At 40.3% G+C, this 26,555-nt stretch overlaps 1 protein-coding gene across 2 annotated transcripts in view; it reads left to right on the top strand.

The window, feature by feature from the left end:
- Window positions 1-22,839, top strand: part of Iftap (intraflagellar transport associated protein) — a 78,366-nt gene extending 55,527 nt beyond the window's left edge. For both annotated transcript variants that reach the window (XM_034495243.2, XM_076929328.1), the window contains exons 6-7: window positions 11,192-11,331; window positions 22,599-22,839. In XM_034495243.2, coding sequence (XP_034351134.1) covers window positions 11,192-11,331; window positions 22,599-22,763 — 305 coding nt within the window. In that variant the 3' untranslated portion in view covers window positions 22,764-22,839. The remainder of the gene's footprint in view (window positions 1-11,191; window positions 11,332-22,598) is intronic.
- Window positions 22,840-26,555: the final 3,716 nt, after the last annotated feature.

The raw sequence follows: 26,555 nt of genomic DNA, 5'->3' as shown, positions 1-26,555 counted from the left end.
AAGTGCTGGATTTGTGTTGAGATACTGTGTAAATTTGGATTTGTCATGGAATATTTTGGTTTCACCATCAATAATGATTGACAGTTTTGCTGGGTATAGTAGTGTGGGCTGGCATTTGTGTTCTCTTAGGATCTGTATGATATCGGTCCAGGATCTTCTGGCTTTTATGGTCTCTGGTGAGAAGTCTGGTGTAATTCTTATAGGTTTGCCTTTAAATGTTTCTTTGCCTTTTTCCCTTACTGCTTTTAGTATTTTTTCTTTGTTTTGTACATTTGATGTTTTGACTATTATGTGGCAGGAAGTATTTCTTTTCTGCTCTAAACTATTTGGAGTTCTGTAGACTTCTTGTATATTTATGGACATCTCTTTCTTTAGGTTAGGGGAGTTTTCCTCTATAATTTTGTTGAGGATATTTACTGGTCCTTTAAGTTGGGAGTCTTCCCCCTCATTTATACCTATTATCCTTAGGTTTGGCCTTCTCATTGTGTCTTGGATTTCTTGTATATTTTGGGTTAGTAGCTTTTTGTATTTTGTGTTTTCTTTGACAGTTGTGTCAATGTTTTCCATGGTATCTTCTGCACATGATATTCTCTCTTCCATCTCTTGTATTCTGTTGGTGATACTTGTGTCTATGACTCCTGATCTTTTTTTTTAGGTTTTCTATCTCCAGGGTAGTCTCCCTTTGTGATTTCTTTATTGTTTCTACTTCCATTTTTAGATCCTGCATGGTTTTGTTTAATTCCTTCTCCCGTTTGGTTGCATTTTCTTTAAATTCCTTAAGGGATTTTTGTGTTTCCTCTTTAAGGGTTTCTATCTGTCTACCAGTGTTCTCCTTAAGTTCTTTGAGAGTGTTATTTATGTCTTTCTTGAAGTCCTCTATCATCATCATGAGAAGTGATTTTAATTCTGAATCCTGATTTTCTGGTGTGATGGGGTGTTCAGGGCTTGCTATGATGGGGGAACTGGGTTCTGATGATGCCATGTAACTTTGGTTTCTGTTGCTTACGTTCTTGTGCTTGCCTTTTGCCATCTGGTTAACTCTAGTGCTGCCTGAACTTGCTGTCTCTGATTGAAGCCTGCCTTTCCAGTTATCTCGCTTGTGTCTGCTCTCCTAGGGGTCCAGATGTCTCTGTGATCTTTTCCAGCTGCACTGATTATAGTGGTACCTCTAGGATGCCTCAGGATATGGTGCCTTTAAGGTAGCAGTCCAGCTAGGTGTCTGCTGTTCTGGGTGCAGTGTCTCCTCTAGGATATCTCAGGATATGTTGTCTGACGCTCTGAGTTCAGTTGTTCCTATGTGGCTCTGGGTTGAGTGGACCTTCCAGTATGTCTCAGGTGGAATCCGGGGTCCACACAACAGCAGACCAGGCAGAAGTCTGGTCAAGGCCTTAGATCCGGGAGAGGGGCGGAAGGGGTGTGCTAGTCCGCAGGGGCGGGGAGGGGGGTATCTGCTGGAATCTGAGCGCTCACAGCACCCAGCTATGGGCTCAGGTCAGTATGTGGGTCTTCCTACCTAATGTTGGCTGTGGGATCCGTGGAGCCTCCAGAATGTCTCGGGCGGGATCCGGGGTCCACACAATAGCAGACCAGGCAGAGGTGTGGTCCAGGCTCTTGAAATCTTTCTAGAGCTCTTCACGTGAAACTGACAAAATTTTGCTGGAGAGTGAATGTACTTCAGGAGCTGCAGTGATCACCTGGGCTCATTGTGTGGTTAGTGTGTATTTTTCTCAAGGTGTCTGTGGTGTTCAGAACAGCTAGTGTAAGCATCAGAGAAATCCAGGCGGCTGTTTACAAGTCAAATGCTGAAGGCTGCCAGTGCAACATGGGATAACAGCTGTTAATTAGGGAGTCATATTGTCCTATCCCCAACATATTTGCTTATTTGCAGGGAAATGATCAGGATTGCTTACAACAAGAACCTAAAGAGCATATCACTAATGCTAACAGTGATTTGTGAGCCTCTAACACTGTTTAAAAGTGTTGAACACTAGGGAAGTGTATCAAAAAGAGGTGGATCCCCTTCATCTGTCTCACACTGATATAAACCAATGTGGCCAGTAAATTTCATTTTTTTTTTTTAAAAAACCATCAACCTTTTCTATTGTTTGTGAAATTGCTTTCTTTAAATATTTTTTAAAGTATGCTTTTTGTTACCAGTTTTCTTTCCTTCTTTAAAAAGTTGAATAAGATCTCTGTAATATCATGTTTCCAGAAAGTAGATAGCAGAAGGTGTTGCATTTGGGGATAAACAGTTACCGAGACTGAACCGAGTCTCAGTGGACTTGAAGTAGTTAAGGCTGTCTCCTGTGTGAAATGATGTGTGAATTGATGGCTGACAGTTGATTCAGTCCACAGCAATCCGTTCTAATCACCGAAAAGACCACCAGGGTTTCCCAATTTTCATAATGTACAATCTGGGTCACTTGAAAAGAAAGAAATTAAATACTTTGTGCCAAGGTGAATTTTAGTGTGTGGCCTAATTTGTATTGCACTTCAGGAATGTGAGCAGAAGGCAAATATTTATATCAGATGGGAAATGTGACTTTTTAAATAGGCAAGTTGCTCATATAATTTTGGCAGCTGGGAAGTTTACTGATTAGATTCTGTTGTTATTGTTTAAGCAACAGATTTGCCTGGGGCAACAAGAAAGCATGTTTTGTATTGTTTTTTTCTGCCATTGATTTTATTTATTCACTGTATTCATGGTCATAAATATTCTCCAAGATTCAAGAGCACAGTTCCTTTCCAGTGTTTGCCTTATCATTTTGGCAGCCAAGGAATAGCGCTTTGGAGTCAGGTTTTTGGCAGAACTCACACAATGCAGTCATATAAGTGGCCTCAGAGTAATGTTCCCTATGAGGTTTGGAACCCTGTGTTCATTTGACATCAAGTTAGCATCTTTTCCTCTTTTGAATTCAAGATAGGGTAGTTAACCTGGTGATTGCCCGGCCTCAGACAAGATGGCTCAAATTGCTATACAACAAAATTGTGATTTGGGATAGCTGCAGTCATTACATGGAGGTCATTAGGGTAGGAAGACTGTTATTTATTTATTTATTTATTTATTTATTTATTTATTTATGGTCTCTCAGTTTTAGTGTAGCTGGTTGGAGAGATTAGTTTTTGGAGGTCCAGTTCTTATAATCATACTTGCATAGACAGGTCTCTTACAGTGGGTGTATATTTATACTGTAGTTTATTGTGTTGGATGAGAATGGGCACCAACCAACGTCTGCTCAACAGCTGTAGCCCTATTTTGTTGCGGTAATATTTTAAATTGGCGGCACCCAATCTGGCTTGCTCTTAATCAGCTACCATCTTCCCGACTAGACAAGGTCTGTGGCCACTACCAGTGTAGGAAATGGCTCTGCCAATCTTCCGTGCTGTCTCCACAAGGAGACATCCTGCCATCCACGCGGTACCTGGTAGAAATGAGACTCTAATGCTTAAAGATTATCCAGTGGCTTTATATGTTTGGTAATGTTCAAATTAACAAGATGCTCACACAATTAGAGGTGTGTCCCAATATCTAACCTTAAGGTATAAGTTGTTACCCAGGATTGCTCTCGATACATGCGTGGTCACCCATGGCTCTTACATCTCTCCTCTAGCTCCTCCTTTTCCTCCCCTCTTCCTCTCCTTGCTCCTCCCACATTAGCTCCTCCCAACTTGTGGGGAAAATATCTGGCTACACTGTTTGATTTTTAAATTAAAAAATATTTCTTTTATTGAAATTATAATATAATTAAATCATTTCTCCTTCCAATTTTCTCCCTCCCCCCATTCCCATATACCCTTCCTTGCTTTCTTTAAAATTCATGGCCCTCTTCATTAATTGTTGTTATATACATATATGTGTATATACATGTATATGTATATATTTCTCAACACATAAGTACAACCTGCTCAGTCTGTTATACTACTTGTATGTGTGTTTTCAGGGCTGACCATTTGGTATTTGATAAACCAATTGGTGTGTTCTTTCTTTCTTTTTTTTTTTTTTTTAAAAAGAAATCATTTTATTTAATTTATATTAATTAATTAATTAATTAAATAAATAAATATATGTGAGTTTGCTGACTTCAGACAAACCAGAAGAGGGCATTGGATCCCCATTACATATGGTTGTGAGCCACCATGTGATTGCTGGGAATTGAACTCAGGAACTCTGGAAGAGCAGTCAGTGCTCCTAACCTCTGAGCCATCTCTCTAGCCCTGGTGTGTTCTTTCTGCTCTCCACACTCTTGAGTTTCCTAAGGTTATTTGTGTAGGTAGGGTCAAGTCCTCATGGTCTCTCTCCCATCCACTTGGCACGCCTGTTGTTGTCCTTATTCAGTTTACACTTAGGAAGTATAATGGCTATTTCTGTGTGTCAATTTGACTATATCAGGAATGAACTACAATCCAATATTAAAGGGGCACCAGGAAGTGAAATGGAGCTGAATCCTGTCTTTAAGGATATTAAATTGAATTAAGGGAGTAATGATCTTTGGCAAGATTCCACCCAGCTAAATTTAGATCCATGGATTGTAGTACAAGCCTTTAATCCCAGGAGGCAAAGACAAGCAGATCTCTGAGTTCAAGGCCAGCTTGGGACAGAGCAATTTCCAGGTGAAGAAAAACTTAAATCCAGGCTTGGTGGTACATACCTTTAATCCCATGAGATAGGCATGCAGCTCTCAGAGTTCAAGGTCAATCTACAGAGTAAGATCCAGGACAGCTAAACTTAGGTAGAGAAGGAACTGGAAAACAGAAAGCTAGTGATAATGTAATAGAACAAGGGGGCCATGTTCCAGCTCCTGCAAGCAGCAGAACTCCGAAGCTTCTGCCTTGTGTTTCTAGCTTTAGAGTCCAAAATAGAAGGGACTACTGGGATAATTGATATTGGTTATCTGGAACTAAAAAATTAGTGGTGATTAAGAAGAGACTAGCATCACTGAGGTGAAATCTTCAGGGAAGTGTTTTCTGAGAGCACAAAGAAGCTGTGTTCCAGAGATAACCAAGGTTATACCTCGTGCTGTAGCTGTACTTGGTAATGTATAAGAGTCACCCAGGTGATACTGGTTTTGAAGACATGGATAAGTGGGTCATGAAGAGCAGCTGAGGCTTTGGCATTGTGAGAGGCCATGGAAAGCCATTGGTGAAGGTGCAGCCTCAGTTGCCGTTGATGGCTCAGGACTGAAGGGGTCATGCAAAGGAGTTGAGGCTTGGCATGATGAAGAAGGCCTATGAGAGGCTTTTTGTGAAGCCTAGTTGCAGCAGAAAATCCTAGTGTATTGGAGATGCCACCACCATGGGATGATAACCAAGAACAGCAGTGGCAGTGGACTGGATCAACCTGACCTTAGAGTTCTACAGAGGGCAGAGCTGGAGAAGTGACGTCCTTTAGTGGAGCCCAGAAGATCATGTGTGAATCCCAGACATTGAAACAGGAAGCTGTAACATTGAAGTTGCCTTGGAGACCCCAAGATTTTTGAGATGCCAGAGCCATAGAATATCTGCTGAGAAAAGGTGCTAACAGGGAGTGGAACCAGCCCAGGAGAAAGAAGTTTGTTGCAGTCAACAAAGATGAAAAAGGAGTTGAAGATCTGAAGACCTCCTTGAAATCAGACAGGGAGATGCAGAGTTTAGAGTTTGTCCAGCTGGTTTCCTGTCTTGCTTTGGGGATTACAGTTAAGTGATTGGATGAATCTCAGAAGAGACTTTGAACTTTGGACTTTTAACATTGTTTAGACTGCTATAGACTATGGGGACTTTGGAAGTTGGACTAAATGTATTTTGCATTATGCTATGTTTAGGTATGGCCCCCATACACTCATATGTTTGAACAAGCCTATGTTGGCCAGGGAATGGAATGTGATGATTTGTATATGCTCACCTCAGGGAATGGAACTATTGGAAGGTGTGTCCTTGTTGGAATAGGTGTCTCCTTTTTGGAGTGGGTATGTCACTGTGGGTATGGGCTTTAAGGCCCTCATCTTAGCTGCCTGGATGTCAGTATCTATCTTGTACCTCACTGGTACAAATTGGCATAATTATGCTCTAATTGTATTTTGAGAGAAAAGTTTCATTTTAACAGGAAGGGTGATATGTAGGAAGAGCTAAGGTGGGAGGAGTACTGAGAGGAAGAGAAGGATTAAGGAGAGGAGGAGAAGAAGGAGAGGAGAAGCTAGGTGATGAGAGAGAGAAAGAGGGGGGAGACAGGGAGGCAGATATTCATGTGTCTCCACCAGTCAAAGATAGTTGATATATCTAGGTTGGGTATTGGGTTACACTTCTGATTGAGCATTACCAAACTTATAAAGCCTTTGATTAACATTTTAAAAAAGTATATAAATGCAAAAAGGAAAAGGGGGCATGGGATGGGGGCTTTCGGCAGGGGGGAAGTGGGGAAAGGGGATAGCATCTGAAATGTAAATAAAATATCCAATAAAAAAAAAGTCCTTAGCCGGGTAACAAATAAATCTTTGTCTGAAATTAAAAAAAAAAAAAAAAAAAAAAGAGTTGCCTTGGTCATGGTATCTGTTCACAGCAATAAAACCCTAACTAAGACATGAAATTATGTTGCTGAAATTTTATGGGTGTAGCTTATGACATTACTTGGAGACACACTCTGACAGCAAAGTTTCTGGTCCTCTGACTCTTATAATCTTTCTGCATTCTCCACTGCAGTGTTCCCTGAGCCTTAGGTATGTGGATGTTTTGTAGAAGATTCTGTCTTAGGATTTCTATTGCTGACCATGGCAACTCTTATAAGGAAAAACATTTAATTGGGACTGGCTTACAGTTTTGGAGGTTTAGTCTATTATCATCATGGCAGGAAGCATGGTGGTGTGCAGGCAGACATGGTGCTGGAAGAAGAGCTGAGAGGTCTACATCTTGATCTGCAGCCAGTGGAAGTGAAAGTGATACTTGCCAGGCTTGAGCATCTGAAACCTCAAAGCTTACCCCTTAGTGGCACACCTCCTCCAACAAGGACAGACTTCCCGATAGTGTCACTCCCTGTGGGCCTACCACCACAGTATCCAATAGGACTCCACAGCTCTGCTGATGATTGATTGTGTGATTGTAATGTTCTCCGTCTGGTAAAGTTTCCTTGCTGAAGGGTGAGGACTTCACTTACCTGACTGGACACTTAAAAAACATGTGTAGGGTCTGGCTAGGCCAAGAGGTTGGATCCCTAGTTGATTTTCAATTTCTTCAGCATTGTAGTTAATTTTGGTTATTTTGAGTGTGTGCATCCAAATGAAGAGGACATCAGTCACTTAAAAAAAAAAGCCCTTGTTTTATCTGCAACATTAAGTAAGTTTAGAGAGCCTGTAAATGACCAGTGATTCTTACTCTACAAATATTTAACAACTATGGCTTGTTCCTGGAACATAATTGAAGACTAAAACACCAGACTTTTGTTCTCAGGTGATTGATAATTTATTGAAGGAATTAGGTATTGACTATAGAATCCCATTTTTATCATTATAAAATGTTCTAGATCTCATGAGAAAACAAGTTAGAAGGACTGAAATTTGTCTGTGTAGTCAGAGAAAGTTCTCTAAGTGCCTGTGACCTACAAGGTGAAAAAATGTTACCTAAACAAAGAATTGAGGGTGAAGAGAAGGGAGAGCATAGGAATGGTGTAAAGCAGAGCTCTGAAAAACCATTTCCTCCCAGGATTTGTTTTCATAGAAGGAAATTTAATGCAGGTCTAAGTATGTGCACATAAAGAAGGTATACAAATCACAAAGAAATTTATTTTAAAACAAGTTTTTGGTATACAAATAGCTTTATCATTTATTAAAGATAAAATACTATTAATGAGATGAATATACTTGGACCTATTAAAAGCTTACATCTTGGGTGAGTATTTGATGCTGTAGCATGTAGACCATTTTCACTGATTTTCGAGGTGGATGGATAGATTTTATAGTTGCCACTGCTGCAAATTTCTCTTCTCATAGTTATGTAGTACAAAGTGGCAGAATTATATTTAGGGCCATTTCAGAATTTGTTCAAATTTCGGTTCTAATAACAAGCCAAAATGTATGTAATGAATTTTAAAAAATGAAATGCAACACAAACAGCTGTTGTTAAAGTCAACTATTCTAGCATGATGCAGTCAACTCAAAGATAAACTAATTTGCTGCTTAAATGTTGAGGAATATGTTTTTTTATAGTTAAGCTGTTATGGTTTCATAAGAGGTAGAAACTTTGTATCTGTAGGGAAAACTGTGAGTTCATAATATCTAGTAGTGTGTAGTCTCAGCTGAGGTATTTGGGAAGTGTTCTTGGAGACCAAGGGGTTGATGCTACTTAGTGTACACACAGTGTGTTCAGACTGCTTCGGTGACGTTGCACAATACAACACAGGTGAATGCTGGGAATACTTTGGAATCTGGCTTAATTTTTGGTTATTGTTTCATAAAGCCCCATTTCTGCTGCCAACTCTCACATTCAGTTACATGACTTCACATAGAGTGCTGCCCACAGTTTAAGCCTCTGTGGCATGAAGAACATGATTGCCCCAAGCTTGCAGAAGATGGCACATTCCAACCAACTTGAAGTATCATTTTTTGATGGCTTCACTATTTATTAAACACATTAAGGAAGGAGACAAGTCTTTGTCTTACAATGGTCCTCTGTTCCCACTATTCTAGTTTTTATATTTGCTAACTTATCCATCTATGAAGGTGTAATTGGGAAGCCATTTTAACCAGAGGAAAAACCTACTCTTCAGTACTTATTATTGCATAAAGAAAATTTTATATTCTCCCTAAGAAGGGAGTAAAATAGGGAAGCTAGTTCCTTCCTTCCTTCCTTCCTTCCTTCCTTCTTTCCTTCTTTCCTTCTTTCCTTCCTTCCTTCCTTCCTTCCTTCCTTCCTTCCTTCTTTCCTTCCTTTTTTCTTTTCTTTTTAAATAATTAATCCAAGGAAAGGAAGAGTTTTCCCAATCAGATGGGGGAAAGAAACTAGGAGTATGTGGACCAGCTCCTCGGTTTCTGCTGTGGGGTTCATGCTGTTGGGAATTTTGTGTCTTGTTTTCTCTGTGTGTGCACACACTCTTTCAGAGTAGACGTAATTTGAGGCTGGAGATTCCTATTGAGGGGTTTTCACTGTAAGCATGTATCACATTCATTTCCTGCTTCCAAGTATTGGTTTACAATTCACCATGCATAAGGTACTGTGTTGGCCTCCAACAGTATGCATTCTTGAATTCTGTCTTTACCCCAGGGAAAAGATGACAGCGATTTAAGGTGCTAAGGATGTGGAGTCTTTTTGCTTTGAAACAATTGTTCCCATGGTGGTGGAACTGTCACAAAAGAAATCATTTTTGCTGTTGTTGTTGAAAGTCTTGCTTTCGATGAAAACAGATTAGGGCTGTGATGCCTCAGTAAAGGACCCACACACTTGTCCTGATTGCCACATCTTTTGTTGGACAGAACCATAGTATAAGCCTGGAGAGCAGAATTGAGTCTCATTTCACATCAGCACTAGTGTTTGCACCAGCAGCCAATTGGCCAGATAGATGTTGTTCTCATATTGAGAGGCATAAGCCTTTTCTTTATTGCTTGTTGGCAGGTCCTTACCAGCCTTGGACCTATCCTATGCTCTTACACAGGGGAGCTCAGTGTAGGAGTTTGGCTTTGAACTTATAAGAAGGTACATTAGGAGGCCAGTTTCTCTCCTACTGTTAACGAGTTTAATAAACATGTTGTGTTCTGGGCATCACATGTTTGGAAAATGTACTTAGTGCTGCCTGCTACACTCAGGAGCTACAGGTGACACTTCTTGGCCCTGAGCATAGTCATTCCATATAATGAAGCAAAATTAAATATGTAATAAAAATCTTTGTTTAACACACTTTGGCTGAGGTCTGGGTGGACTGCTGACTCTGCCTTTCTAACTGTGGGATCCCGAGTGAGATCTCTCTCAGTGTGTAGAGCTCATTGTCTAGAACACAGGGAACAGGGGAGAAGAGTTGGGAGGGTTAGCCATGCTGGCACTTGTAAAATACTGGACACATCAGGGTCAGTTGTTATTATTTCTTTTATTTATGCTAGTTAATGAGATGATGTTCTAAAACAGCAATAATTGAGCTCACTAGGACTTCCTCACTGTCTCCCCACCACAGCTCCCAGTTTCTAGAATATCTGACTCTGTGTTCTGTTTCTCCACAATCAAAAGCCAGCAATGATGTATTTCTTTGGGTGTGATGGCTATGGAGGTGAAGGATGGATTTCAGAATAGTCTCGGTTGTGAATAGCAGCGCTGCATAGTTATCTTCCTACTGATGCTGCCATTGCTATCAGCCCGGGTACACATGTTGCTAATTAATCACTTCCACTGAGAACTTAATGAGCATCATCCTTGAGAAGTAGGCAGCGATAGCACCTTGTTTCAAGTCACTGGCTAGTGAGGAGCTCTCCCTAGCTTCTCAGGTATTCTGAAAATTTAGACCGAGGCGAGAAGGTTGTGTTCTGTGTGTCTGCTTCCTCAACTTAAAAAACATTAACTGGCATATGTGATACATTCATGAAGTGTCACACATGTGCAGACAAGCCAGCACAACCACTTCAGTAAATCCATGGGGAAACTAAGATTTGTTATTGAATTCTTGTGATTGTGCTAAACAAGCAGGAAACATGTTGTTTGCAAGTGTTGAAAATGAGCCTGTGCATTTCTCATATGACAGAGTATTTCATTTTTTTCTGCTGAAAGTTAAAGTACTTTCCTTCTGGCATCCTCATTTTGTAATATATATATATATGTATATATATATATATATTTGAAATATTGCTGCATTGTTACAGAATGAAGTCTGCACTCCATTTTCTTTCTTTTCACTCCCTCAGGAAACCATGGGAAAATGAGGCAAAAGTAGCATTTTCCTGCCTTGTTTTCCTGTGCAGTAGAAATAGAGTCAGGCATGGGAGGCCTATTATGTCACTCCCTCAAGTCCCCTCCAACCTCCCTGGTGGACTATACCTTATAGCATGATAAAAGGTCAAAGCACAGGTGCTTTCTGTGTTATAGAAAGGGCCTCCCTTGTGTCAGGTTCACAGATGAAGACAGGCATTGTTTTGGGGTCAGCTTTTCCTGAGCATATCTGCCTGTTTTGATTTTCACCAGCTTTTAGATTACTTGGGGAGATGATGAACTTCACAAGAGATCAGCTGAAATATTTTGTATCCAACAGATTGGCTGTTGCTTCCAGGTGAGGTGGAACAGACTATAAGCACCAGTGTTCCTGCTTATGTTCCTTCTGTGGACCTGCCTCTCACCTCTGAGGTGAAACCAGAGCCCGCTGTGGGAAGAACTCAGAAGCAAACCGAAGAGGTACACTGGGGGTGGGGGGGTCCCACTATGACAGTACTGGGATTCTGTTACTTTAGTATTGCATACTTTTGTATTGGGGGGGGGTCCCACTATGACAGTACTGGGATTCTGTTACTTTAGTATTGCATACTTTTGTATTTTCCTTGGTTTAGGATAATTTAGAGTTCATGTTGTGTTGTTGGTCTTACTTCCATTTATATCTGATTTATACAGAACAATGGTGTTTATATATTGAAGCAGGTTTTACCTCAGAGTAGTTCTGCATATGGACTGCTCAGCAGATGACAGGGCAGTTTTCTTCTCTCTTCTGGTCTGACCTGGCCATGGTTATCATTTCCGGGATCCTATAAACCTTTGTACTACATAAGGTAAGGCCAGGCTGGAAACAGAGAATCCCAGTCTGAAATCCGTTCCTGAAAGGGAGTAGAAGTTTATTTTTTGTATTTAAAAATCTGTAGAGACTTCCTTCAGTGAACAGATCATCAGTTCATCAGAGATCAAAGTCTCTGACCTGAATCTATTGACAACTGCTTAGTAATTGTTCATATCTAGGCACATGGAAGACTGGAAAATGTCACCTGCCTGTAGTTTTCAAAAGAGTGGGGAACAGAATCTCTATTATAGCTTCTTCTCCATAGTGTATCACCGAGAGCCGTTTTCGCTGTCACTTTACAGCTCTTCTCTAAACATTTAACAACGGCACTGCAGGTATGCTGGGAAGTCCCCTCTTACCCTGTTTAATATAGCGGGGTGAGTGCAGGAGGCTGCTAAGAACTCTTTATTAGTGCTTTCTAATACAAACCCCTAGGGTCTCTCTTTGATTTACTGAATCATTCAGATGCTCTTGAAGCTGCATATTCAGTTATGGAATCAGTCATTCAATCAGAGATAACATATGCATTTCAGTCTTAAATGGTCCTTTTCCTTAGAGTACTTTGGTTTACTATATTGAAAAGTGTACCCAGGGTGCTTGCAGGCTTGCATTGAACATCCAAATTGGTTACTAGACAAATCAGCTAGGACAGCCACTTTCCAATATGCTCTTTGAATTATAGATTATATGCTCTGAGCTGTAAGAAGCTAAAATTACAGGGCTTCTCCAAGCAGAAGCCTGTTTCATTTTAAGGCTTGTTTATATTCTTGACTAGTTGTGGTCATATAAGTTACTGGGTCAGATGCTTGGCATGGCACCTAGTACTTTAGGAAATGCAATTACTTTTAAGTAAGTTATAGAATATATATATTTTAGGACAGTAATATAAATTATTATAAATTAGTTTCAGTTAGTGGTTAAAGAAGCTTATTCTGGAATCTGTATGAAAGCCAATGAAACTCAAATTACAACGGCAAGTTTGATATCCAAGGCCTTGCACAAAATAGCATTCATTTTCCCCATTTTAAAAATATTTTTTGAGATTCTCATGAAATGTGTTTTTATTATATCCACCCCCAATTCCTGACTTCTAATTCACCCCTACCTCCTTAACCTCTCCCCCAAGTTTTGCATAAATTCTTTCACTAAACAAATCTCTACTGTGAAACTGCTGCACTTGAACTTGTTACATAGCTCAGGCTGCCCGTTGTTTTGCCTCAACCTCGGAAGTACTAGGATTATGGTGATAGGTTAGTACCATGATAGCCAACTTATGGCTGAACTTTTTTTTTTTTTTTTTTTTTTTTTTAAAGGACTGTAAGTGTCCTAACAGAAAATGTGAACATTTAAAAATGTTGGAGTCAGGGGTTGGAGAGATGGCTCAACAGTTGATGACTCAACTTTTCCTCTAGAGGAAAGTCAGTCCTGAGTTCAGTTCCCAGCAACCACTTGGTGGCTCACAGTTGTCTGTAATGGGATCCGATGCCCTTTTCTGGTGTGTCTGAAGACAGCTACAGTGTACTGATATAGATAATAAGAAAATCTTTTAAAAAAAAAAAAGGTTGGAGTCAAAGTAATATGAGCAACTTGGGTGTTTTTAAACTCAAGAGCTGTCTGTGACTAGTTTTTGCTGCCATTGGGCTCTCTAGGCTGACACTTTGTACATAAGCTTCGTTACTTTCTGTTTGCTTTGTTTGCAATTGGTGCTCACAAGACAGCACAGGTCCACCTTGAACTTGCTCATTTTCTTGCCAACTAGCACTAAGATGACAGGTATGTGCCACCACACCCAGTTGGGAATTTTAAATTATTATTTGTTTGAGAGTCATCTTAGCACTGTCTGGCATCATAACACTGAACCAAGTCTGCCTTGGTTTAGCAGCACAAATCTTATTTTTAACCACATAAATCATTAAAAGATTCTAATCATCTTTTCTAGCAAATGTCTTGCGAGGGACCACCAAGGAGCATTTGAGGGCTGGAGCTGGTGGCTGCTTTCTGTGGCTTCAGTCTGAAAGCTGAATGTGTTCTGTTGTGAGTCCTCCTTCCTCATAGTTGCCTTTTCAGATCCCACAACTCTCTGATATGGATTGGGCCCCTTTGATCCCCTGCCCCCACCAATTTTATTGCTAGTTTATGTATGTGTATTTTTCCCTTGGAGAAAGGGGCATTTTTTTTTTCAGATTTCTAACTAATACTTGTCAACAAATTCTTGCCTCGTTTCCTCTGTTTTGATGAATTTTGGAGGTTTTGAACTGCTTTCTAGAGCAAGAAGAGTTTATACTATTGAGAGGGAAATTCTGGTTCCCTGGAAAGACAACTATGGCGTTGGTCAGTAAGGAAACTTGGGGTCCTGTGTTTCCCATTTCACAATGGGATTAGAAACACTTCCCCACCAAGCTAGTTTATTTACCACACCACTCTGTTCTAGCCTGTAGCTAAATGCTACGATTATTGATATGAGCATTAGTTTGTGTTCCCTAAGTTGCCCATGTGGTATTTTGAATGAAAACAGCTCCTCCTTTAGCAGTGTCTCTGTAAGAATCAGTCACATGAGCAATTTTAAGGAAACTCAAAGTTTCCTAATAGTACACAAATTCTATTCCCTTAGTGGTCACAAGAATTTTTTCAATTAGACTTGAAATTAGACATCTGAAATCCACACATTTCTCTCAGCTCCTTAGGCAAAAATAACAAGTTAATAACTTAATTCACACTTGTTTTTTGTTTAGCAGCAGGGGATTTGGCATTGTATAGCAATGATTCTTCTCTGAAATAAACCAGAATTCCAATTTGAATTTTGAAACTTTGGAATCATATAACTTAAAAAAAAACTTAAAAAAATCATATAACTTAAAAAAAAAGTTGAAACTTTGGAATCATATAACTTAAGATCCCAAAATAAACCCATCCAGAAAGAAGAAGGCTTCTAGGCTAACACAGCAGCCAGCAACTAGAACATGGAACAGGCATGCAGCCTCACTGTATTTGAAGGGGCATCATTTGGATGGTCACAGTGATGCTTTCTAAATGGCGTGACATACATCATTTCACTTGGAATTACATATCCCTGCCTTTTCACTCATTCCTGCATGTCTCTATATGTATTTTACTGTAATGTAAATGGCAGATGAGCTCAGAACCAAACATAGACATGCAACAAATATTTACAAAATAAACCTGTTGCTGTATTTGTTTGTTCCACTCTAATCTTCCTAGCAGTGGCACACATGCTCCTTGCCACCTGCCCCAATCTCTGGATTCTTGAATAAAAGACACACACACACACACACACACACACACACACACACACACACACACTCAAAGCCTTCTGTTTTAATATTCCTTAAACAACACAATGGTTGGGGCCACTCTCAAACTTCCGTGTTACTAATGCCTCCTCTCTGATACTCCTGAGTTATTACTAAAGTTTATATTCCGTCTTTGCTACTCTAGACCCAAATTCGGGGGGAAAGGCCTGGGTCCACTCTTCCCCACTTTTACATGGCTGGTATTCTGCCTTCTGCAGCTCTCAAGCCTGCATCTTATTCCTTTCCTGGCAATGGCAACTCTCTTTCCTCTCCTGCCTTCCTTGCCCAGGAACCTAAAGTCCCACTTCTGTCTCTCTGCTCAGCCATTGGCTACTGGCAACTTTATTTATCAATCAAAACCAACTGGAGCAGGGACCCTCAGCATCTTACATGCAGATGTACGGGTTCCTGTGTGATTTTGCGAGCTGAAATAACATAAGTAGCATAGAACCAATCCACAACATAAACCTATTCTTACTACTAACTGGGACTAACCTTGTGATATGGTCACATGATTGAAGTCTGTCATGGTCTGGATATGACCTGTCCCCTACAGGCTCATACCTTTATATATGTCCCCAAATGATGGTGCTATTTTTGGGGACTTGTGGAACTTTTGGAGGTTGGGTTCTTGCTGAATGTAGTGAGTTATTGGAGGCTGTATAGCATGGTCTCTGCCTGTCCCAGCTTCCTGCTTTGTGTTGATGGGAACTCGCAGTTGTAGTATGTCCTCACATGATGCCGCCAAGAGCTGGGCCTGATTTTTCCTTGCTGTGTTTCCTTTCTTCTCTTTGGAATTGGCATGTTTATTTTGACATTGCTGGAAGTGTGTGACATCTTGAATATACAGGGGCTCGTGGTTTAGAGGTTGTCTGAGTCTTAGAAGAGAATGCACTTGAACGCTTGAATAGTTACAGAACTGCTAAAGATTACAGGACTTTTGAAGTTGGGCTGCATTTATTTACATTATAAACACAGTCATGAGCCTATGGGGGCAGGAGAGAAATGTCCTGGTATGAATGTAAAATGTACCACATAGATTTATGGCTGAACCCTTGGTCTCCAGCTAGTGACACTGTTTTGGGAAGTTGTGGAGCTTTTAGAAGGTACAAGGAAGTGAGGTCACTGGAGGTGGACCTCTAGGTTTTATAGTCTGCCCACATCCTGTCCTCACTATGCTTCCTGGTCTATGTAGATAAGAGGAAGTGGTTGTCACATGCTCCCACCACCACGGAGCTACCTGCCTTCTCCACCTGATAGGCTGCACCCCTCAATGTTTGAGCCAAAATACAGGTCTCCCCCTTTGGTTGATTTTGTCAAGTCTTTGCTCCCAGTGATCTATCTGAAATGTAACTAATACAGTGCTTCTGCCTTTTTCTCTTCTCTTGGCTCCTTTCCCACAATGTTTCACATGTTTACATCTCTCTTCCCACTGTTGACAAAAAGGGAATGAGAAGGAAACAACCTTCTGTCCCCTGGACCTCTCTTTGGCTAGCGTCTGTTTCTTTCCCTCTTTTCCCACTCGAATTTGTTAGTGCTTCCAGCTGAATTCCTTTCCCCTCTAGTTTCTGCCCACTTTAGTCAGGGCCTCTGGTTCCTCTCCTCTCATTCCTCTTTCAGTGAGCTTCTGTCTTGGCTTTAGTTGAGTTCCTGACAGCATTCAGAATGAAGGTACCAGTTGTTCAGGGGCCCAACCCAGTGGTTCCTTTCCTGCATTTATGGGACATGGAGATCCGTGCCTGCACTACACCAGCTCGACCCTATACTCTCGCCTTCAGGCCCTCACAGTTCTCTACTCTTTGTGTGTTTCTGAAGTTGTTCTATCCTCCTTTGGAGGTTTTCTCTCCCCACTCCTAGGAATTCAGTGTTCCCCAGGGTTTCATCCTGTACCCTGTAACTCTTCTCTCCATGAATGCTGGAGTCAATTCTCATTTAAATTCTACCCATTGCACTTATGTCTCTAAATGGGCGTGCGTGCCTGGCTTCAGGTCTTTTCCCCCTTGGGCTTCAGGTTTGCTTTTTATCTTCTGCATCTTCCAGAGATCCTCAAGTACAGTCTGTTCCCTGCTGCTTTCCTTCCTGTACTTTCTCCTCTGCCATTGCTGTCAATTCAGCCACCACGCACTGCTTATTTTCCTTCCTACATGGTTTTCATATCTTTCCTGACAGTGCTCCATTGTCTTGTCTCTTGCTTAGACCACTATAGCAGGGTCCTGAGAGCCTTCTGACTCCAGACTCATCTCTCTGAATCGACCCTCAGTTTAACCTTCAGAGTGAGTCACTTAATTCTAATCTCCAAGATGACAGGCCATCCTTCTTTTTGGTGTGGTTAAATACCTGTTCCATTATAGGTATTCATTAAAAAGTTTATGAAATGAAGGGGTGCATATAAGACCAAGTATTTGCTCTGCTTTCAAAAGATTCTTTAGGGGCTTTTGATCATTTCTAAGGTGATGTTGCTGCCGTGCCATTCCTTACCACTGTCCCCCTACAGTTATGCTCAGATAACTCTTGAACTGCTTTCACACATGAAATGTTACACCTTATGTTTACAGCCTGCTCATGAAAACTCTTCTGCCTACAAAGCTGTTCTCTTAGCCTGTTAACCCAATAAACTTTTTAAGATTTCACTTAGATATTTAACCATCTCTGATTCCTTCTCAACCCACTCCAGATGTTCCTGTCATCCCCAAACTCTACCATTTCACAGTTCACTGTCATGATAGGTTTGTACTGATCTAATGTGTCATTTATACAGGTCTTTCTTTGTGTCCTAGGACCTCATACAATGGCTAAGATATGTAGGGACATGCACATTTTGGGAAGAATGAAAAATGCCCTTCTTATACCTTCTTATACCTTGGGTGCTGAGCCACACTGAAGCACATCCCCCAAGTGTCTTAAAATATTCTGAGGAGTATATTTTGGCTTTATAAATATGAAATTATGACTATTTTTAGTTTTTTCTATTTTTCTGTTCTAGCATTTAAGTCATTTCCTAAGAAAAGGATCTAGCAATAGCTACTATTAATAACTATTTGTTTCTAAGTGACAAATATCTAAGTATATTTTTATTTTTAAAAGTTTATTATAAATAATGTATTGGTAAGTTTGTTAGCCTTCAGAAATCTATTCTTTGCTATTGATTTTAATTCAAAATGTCTGTAAAAATTTTCAGCACAACGAGAAGTCACCTATATGGAAAAACACCTTTTTTTCCCCCAGTTAAGAGAGAATTCTTTACCCATAGCACCATAATGTTGGTACTTTCCTCAACAATATAGATTGGATCATATTCAGTCTAGTGTAGATTGGTACGATATTCCAGCCACAATGCGGATTGAATCTCAGGGAAATGGGGATATAAACTGGCACTGGAGGGGGGGCATTTGTGAAGAACTAACCTGGTCATAGGAGTTAGGCCTGATCAGAAGCTCTGAGAAGGCTAAACCATGAGCCTACTTCACCTAGATCACCTGATAAGGTGGCAGAGAGTAAGGTGAGGTGACATGGGGGCTGATGTATGTTCTGAAGAGGAATAATTCCTGTTTGGGGGAAAATGAAACTTCTGAGGTTCATGCTCTGTTTTTTGCAGTTATCCTAGTAAAGGGCTTGCCACAGGTTAGGGAGATCATTTGTTTATTTTGTCTTTTTCTTGGTCATGAAACCCTATAGACACAGGTTTTGCTGCACTCATGTTTCCAGTACCTAATTCTTTTTTGTTTTCAGTTGAAGCAAGCTTTATTTAATACTGGCCAGGAAGATGGACTGGTCAGGTACTTACCTGGGATTCCCAGAGAATGGTGCTAAGTTAGGTCAGTCAGGTGTCTACAAAGGCCAACATATAGGTTTTGGTACTTCCCACTTTCATCCAACTGGGGGCAAGCATATATGCTGACATATTTACTGTCTATGTGCCTCCTACCTTTGTGTGATCAAGCACATCTTTACATTTGGGGCAACCAATCTTGCTTTCTGAAGAGAAAACATGTGACTTATTAATTTAAATAAACAGTGGTTCTCTGCATTCTAGGAAGTAATCTGTCCTTGGGCAAGTAGGGCTTATAGATTAGTCCTTATAAACTGGGTTAATTAAATCAATTGGTGTGTGAAAACCCAGCTTACTGTGGGTAGCACCATTCCCTAGGTAGAGCCTCCTTTGAGTGGAGAAATTGTGTTGATCACAGATAAGCATGCAAACAAGTATACATATATGCATTTATTTATTTCTCTCTACTCTTGACTTTGGATGTAATGTGGCCAAGATGCTTCAAGTTTCTGCCTTGACAGTGGATTATACAATGGACTATAACCTGAAATTAGTAAACTAAAATAATCTCCACATCCCTAGCTCATCCTTCATCCTCATTTCTTTCTACCATCTGCCACTATATACTCACACCATTTCTTCATCACTTTTGCTTCATCAAATACTTTAGAAAATACTGGCTTTTGAGTTCTGACCTCTGCAGCCTACACAAAACCTTTAAGTAATTGGGATTAATTTGTTTTTAAGTAAATAAAAAATATTCAAGTAACTTTACCAGGTAGTGATTTTTAAACAAACAAAAGATAATTATTATTTACATCCCACCTGCAGTCTCCTTTCCCTCCTCTCCTCCCAGTCCTTCCCTTCTAACTCTCTTCCGCTACCAATATCCACTCTTCCTCTGTTTTGCTTCAGAAAAGGCAGACCTCCCTTGGATATCAAGCAAACATGGCATATCAAGTTGCAATAACACTAGGCACCTCCCCTCATATTAAGGCTAGACAAGGCAACTCAGAATGAGAAAAAGGGTCTCACAAGCAGATAACAGGGTCAGAGACAGCCCCTGTTCCCACTGTTAGGAGTTCCATAAGAAGACCAAGCTACACAACTCTCACATATGTGCAGAGTACCTAGGTCAGTCCTGTGCAGGCTACCTGATTGTCACTTTAGTCTCTGTGAGCCCTTATGTGAGCCCAGGTTAGTTGTTTCTATGGGTTTTCTTGTGGTGTCCGTTGAACTTTCTGGCCCCTACAGTCCTTTCTCCTCATCTTGCACATTATTCTCCAAGCTCTGCCTAATGTTTGGCTATGAGTATCTGCATCTGGCTTCATTAGGTGGCAGGATGAAGCTTCTCTCATGTCAGTTGGGCTAGGCATCAGTCTATGAGTATAGCACAGTATCACCTCCTCTTCTTCCTCTTCCTTCCCCTCCTTGTCCTCCTTCTCTTTTGTCAGTTGTATTTGGTTTTGTCCTACTCTGGGCTTTCTAGTATCTAGTCTCTGGGTCCTGGTCCCCCAGGCAATGTCAGGGGTAGGTTCCCTCTTTCGGTACCCAGTACTTAATTCTTAAGTGTTTATTGAGTGAACAAGTAAAGGGAAGGGGGCATGTAACTGTTTATGTAGGAAGTAGGAAGGGCATGATATGGTATTGAAGGGATTTTCATAGTCAAGGGACTTGTTTAATTTGAAGTAATAGGCCAGCCTCCCTGGAGGTAGATGAAGGCTAAGTAAATGTCTACATGTGATGAAAGTGGATGGGTTCAGAGGCTCAGAATGGGATTCTGAATCCTCATGTAGGACATATGTGTGATGCCTACAGTTCTGTAGGTATGTAGTCACTGTTTTCAGATGAGGACATAAAGAGCTTCAAAAATCCCAAGACAGAATGCATTCATAGAGGTGGAGTTTCCTCTGCATGTTGGCCAGGATCAGTGAGAATAAGGTGCCTGCATAGTTAGGGTAGATTATAAACCTGCTTTGCAGACTTTAGTAATTCTTCACAGAGTTGGAGGTGGCATGGACACTTGCTTTCTGGATATGAACATCAAGTGTCACCACGTGTTCATGTTTCCTCATTGGAGCTAGTCTTATCAACAGTGTTCTGTTACTGTGTAGTGAAGATAAACTTAATTACAGAAACTGATCATGGCACATCAGTCGCTTTCTTGTGCAGGCTAGTTTGCTTCCTGTGTGCAGCTGCTCTTCTGAATACAGTCATGACCTGGCATGTGGCCCTGAGCACATTTTCAGTGGTGGCTGTGGGAACTGTCCAGCTTATTCAGAAAAGGTCACTTCTCCCAAAGAACTAAGGATTGGTTGATTTTGCTTGTGTTTTTTTTTTTTTTTTTTTTTTTTTTTTTACAAATGTCACTTTATTTGAAGCAGATTGTCCTATGTTCAAATGTGGCTATTCTTCTTTACTTTGGGCACATTCTGAAGTCTTTCAAAGCTTCGTGACTGGGAGGTCATGGTAGGTACTGGTAGGGCTGATGGAAGGTTACTGTTGATACACATGTGAATCCTGATGCTGGGGCAGGACCAGGATGGGAAATCATTCAATGGCAGCTCTTACTTTTCCTCATTAGGAACACGGAGGAGAGGACCAGGCCTCTGGAATTTGTTGGATGTATCACAGCAGCTGATTTTAAGGCCACAGGGCAATGAGGGGCTGGCAGTTTGCTATTGGCATGTCATACCTTACTCCTTAATAGAGCTCTCTGAACAGCTCTGCTTTTCTGAGTCCTTTTCACTGTAGCAGCGTGTGTCATTTTCACACATGCTGCAGAAAAGCTCATCCAGAGATCATCTTCCATGCAAGAGTGTTTAAAGCTGACACTAGCGAACGCTTCTGCACATTTTCATTGTTGTATAAGCCATAGCTTTCCATTATGTGTGCACCAGGTGCAGATGGCAATGGTGTGTGTTTCACTGTTTCACATACAATTGGCTTTGGGTGGTATTTTTCAGGGGGTGAATTAATGAGATTTAAGACATTCTTTTCTGTTTGCTGGAACATATACTTTTTTGAAACAAACAAACATAAACCAAAAAAACAAACTTTCCCCCCCATGCTGGGGACCAAACATAGGATCTTTCATGTACCAGGCATGTACTCTGTCAACTGAGCTACACCCTCAGCCCTGCAAAATGGGCTTTGAATGGCTCATCCTTCAGAAGGTCTTTAAAACTCACAAATATGTGTAAACACATACAAAACTCTCACCTTTCTTTGCAGCTACTCTGACTTACAGGTAAACTGTAATATATAAAAAGGGAGGAAAAGAAGGATGTTAGACCTTTAAATTTGATCATACATGTTTTAATTCCTCCTGTTATTGGACAGGGGTTATGGGTATTACCTCAAATATAGTAAATGTAGAGTGTTTTAAATTTAAAGATTACTTCCTAATAGGTATTTTTTTAGCTAATGATGAAAAGGCTGGTCAAAACCTTAAGGTGTACTTTTTATAGTTTAATGGCATGTCTAGCTTTTCCATATGTCTCTCTTGTTGGCACAACAGTGTGACAAAGAATGAAATGAAAGTATGCAAAGTAGACCTGATTCTTGCCTTGGGGGCAGAATTAGTTAATGATACTCATTCAGATCCGGCATAATACAAATGGGGCATAGTAAGAGGCTCAAATTAGGTCAAATTGAATAATTGAATTTATTTCTTTACTTAAAAACAGCTTAATCAGCTGAGAGTGCTGAAAGTCTAAAAAAGCTCCATTAACTATTAATAGGCTGTTTGTGTTTTCAGCTTCATCTTCACCTCAGTGATCATGTTTCTCTCTGCCTTTCGTACCTTTTATAGATACTTGGAGATGAAGTTCAGCCCTTCTTTCTCGATGAGGAATTTGATTATGACAATGTGACTCTCACTCCCAAGTTTACTGCTGGAGAGATAGCAACCATCCAAGAGCTGTCCAAGCAAAGGAGAGTGGATTCCAGTACAGATGTGTGTGAACTCCATGACTGAGTCACCAGATGTCTCTGTGTTTAGTGTTATTTTGTTCATACCGAAGCAACTTTAGAATAAAGCATATGCCAACTGATTCCCTCTGTGGAAATGTACACGACTACATTAATTTGTCACTGTTGTTTATCACCAGGACACAGATTAACCAAGACTGACGAGGTCACTTCTATTTCTGAATTCTCTTCTGTCCCATGACCGTGTCCTGTGACTGGTTGGGAAGATGGAAGAGGGAAATGGGGCAGGAAATAAGGAGTGCTGAGTCTGCATGTGATGAGGGCGCTGTACAAGGACATGTGTGTGCTGTGCTGAAGACTGGGAGTGTGAATGCATCTTGTTAGAGGTGAAGGACGGACCACACACTCCAAACATTACTAGGACTCATAGAATTATGTATGTATGTAGGCCTTTGATTCTCTGTGTCCAGAGATGGTGGATTTAGTGTGGTTGTGGAGAGACTGAGCTTCACTGAAAAGGAAGGCACTGCAGAGCTGATTTTGACAATACACATGGAATTCTGGGATTAAAAAACTTACCATTAAGTCATGTCTGATAGTTACGTGAGTAGTCTCTGTCTCCAGAAGTTTAAGAACAGCTAGAGAATGTAAAATGGTATTATAGAGGCTGGTGAGAGGGCTCCGTAGAGGTGCTTGATTGACAAGCCTCATGACCTTAGTTTAGCCCCCTGAACCACGGAAAGCTGTCCTCTGACCTCCACAGGTACAATGGCAAGCAAACCCATACACACCCACCCTTCTCTTACTAACAATAAATGAAAAAAAAATTGACAATGTACTGTGGAGTAGCAACTATGTAGACGACTCATAAGGTCACTGGGGGAATGAGTAGAGAGGGATGAAGGCACTGAAGAAGGAAGGATAAGGTGGGTAATCTGTATGAAATAATGCTTATTATTGAAGAACAATAACAAGTAACAAGTGTACTTGGTATTCTTTCCTCTTTTAAGTAGACTTTACATTTTAGCATAGACTTAGGAAGCGTAGTTACCAGACATTCCTTCTCTCTGATCCCCTATGGTTAACACCACAGACCACAGAGTATGCTTATTGCTGCTTGGGTTTGATTCTGTTCTATTGATGTTCCTTTCGTCTCTTGTGGTAAGAACACTTGACACGAGAGCCACCATGCTTCAGTGCTTGGGCATACAGTTCAATAGTACGAACCATGTATTCAATATCGTGGCAGATCGCTGGGATTTACCCACCAGCTACTGAAACCACACTCGGTTCTGCATGGCTTCTGTTTCTGAGTTTGACTGCTAGAGACACCCCATGGAAATGGACTTGCACTGTCTGCCCTTTAATGACTCGCCTATTTCACTTATTACAATATTCTCTGGGCTCCTTCACATGGTCACGTGTGGCAGGCTTTGTTCCTTCTGAAGGCTGAGTAGTAAGTATGATACACCTCTCTGTATTCATCAGTCTGAACAGTTAACTTGTTTCTGTATCCTGGTTCTTGTGAGTCAAGCCTCAGTTTGTGCTTGTGTGTGGATGAGGAGTTGCATGTGTTCATAGTCATAAAAATGCTGCTTACAGTTTGTACAAAAGGATTCTCTCAATTTCATATTGAGACAAAGGAGACCGAGATGATTTGCATATTTATTTTTATAGATTCAACTTTCACCATTTATGACTGAAGCTCTATTTACAATAGGCAATATGGAAGATCTAAGGAACTTAGGGTCTTTTTGTGAGGAAGAGAAGTCAATGCACTAACAGTTATGGTAGAGCTGCAGCGTCCAGTATAACAGCTACTACTAACTTCATCCTAGTGTGCAGAGGACTTGAGATGCAGCCGCTGTGACCAAGGAACTGAGTTTTGTTATTTGATTTATATTTCAATATAAAACGAAGAACCTACTTAACTCAGCTATCAAAAAGCTTTCAAGTAGATCTAGAACTTTGGAATGTGAATCTACTTTTTTAAATGTACATTTGTAAATTGAAATGTCGGATTAATGGTTACGAAGCTACATGTATGTACATGTACTAGTAATTTTTGGTGACAGCATAGTGTCCTAATTTAAAGTGTGCTATGCATGTAAAATACATTGGAGTTTGATGAACTAATGTGAAAATATTATATCCTTTTTGCATTATGGGTTTAAGTGACTTGAATTACCTGGCTAAATGAAATATATTATTAAGATTTATCAATATTCTTTTTACTTTTTAAATGAGGTGACTGGGAAACCTAAAATTCTATAAATCACAGGCACATTTATTTCAATGGTAACTTGGCATATGGCGACCTGTGTCATAAGCATGTTTTACCAAGGGGTCCTGGGGCAAAAACAAGTTGAAGGTATTTCTGTTTGGGAAGTACTTTATTTTATTTTACTTGCTCTGAGCAGTAATAACTTAAGGCTTATTTTGCTTCACAGTTCAGAGAAATGCAGGCTGTCATGGTTGGAAGGCAGGACAGCAGGGCTGTCTTACTCCATGATGTCAACCAGGAGGCAGAGAAGGGGATGTCAGTGCTCAGCTGGCTTTCCCCTTTTTATTTAGCCCGGGACTCCAGACACTGGGATGTGCTGCTCACATTTAAGATTTGAACTACAATTTCAAACTGGCAATTGAGATTAACCAGCACCAGAAGCTAGGGAGATAACATTTGAGCGTGGTCATGAATCAGGATACTTGGGTTTGAAATGGGAAGGGAGAGCAAAGCCCAGTTCCCCAGCCAGCTTTTCTGTGAGTTCCAACAGCACATGGCAGATCAATGACATTGCATATAGCAACAATAGTAATTTATAACAAACTCACTTGTTCAAAGAACACCTTGATTTCTGGGTGTTTAATTTTTGCTGTTCTTTATATATTCTATATATTAACCCCATGTCTGAAATATAGCTGGGAAAGATTTTCTCCCATCTGCAGGCTGTCTATTGATTTTACTGATAGTTTATTATACTTTTTGGAAGCTTTCTAATTTCACATAATTCTATTTGTTAAATTTTGATTTCCTGTTGTGGTACTGTGGTTCTATTCAGAAAGTTTTTGCTTATCCTGAAGTGTGTACTTAGGTGTTCTCTAACACTTTCAGTACTTCAGGGTTTTAAACTAAGGTCCTCGATCCACTAACCATTGTGAATGAACAGAGCTATGGATTTGATTTTGTTCTTCTACAGTGGGCATCCTCATTTTGCTGACACCATCTTAATAAGACTTAATAAGACTGTCTCTTACCCTAGAGTTTTGGAAACATTTGTCACAAATTTGGTGTGTACGCTGTGTGGGTTTATTTTAGTGTCTTCCATTGTAGCCCATTGGTCTATTTCTTTTTATACCAATACCATGCTGACTGTCACTATGGCTATGTCTGTAGCTTGAGGTCAGGTATCGTGTTATTATCTCTGGCCATGTTCTTTTGTCCTCAGGCTTTCTTTGTCATGTTCTCATACAAATTTTAAGATGTTTTGGGGTTTTGTTGTTGTTATTGAGTGAAGAATGTTACTGGAATTTTGGCATCAAACCTAAAGCTTTTAGTTCATAAAATAGGCTAACGAACTAAACTGATAGATTTTTTAAAGCAAAAATATGAATGGCTATTCATACATTTTTAATATCTTTCCATATTTTTAGGCATCACTGGAATGCAAATTAAAACTACTGTGAGATTCTGTCTCATTCTAGGCAGAATGGCTGCCATTAGGAAACCAAATACAACAAGGACTGGTGTAGATGTAGGGAAAGAAATCTTTATTCACTTTTGATAAATTTAAGCTAGCATAGTCACTATGGAAATCACTGTGGAGGCCTTTCAAAAAAA

The sequence above is a fragment of the Arvicanthis niloticus genome, chromosome 2, assembly GCF_011762505.2.
Source record: "Arvicanthis niloticus isolate mArvNil1 chromosome 2, mArvNil1.pat.X, whole genome shotgun sequence".
Taxonomy (NCBI): domain Eukaryota; kingdom Metazoa; phylum Chordata; class Mammalia; order Rodentia; family Muridae; genus Arvicanthis; species Arvicanthis niloticus.
Note: the sequence above shows the minus strand (reverse complement) of the source record. Positions and strands in the feature narration are given on the sequence as shown.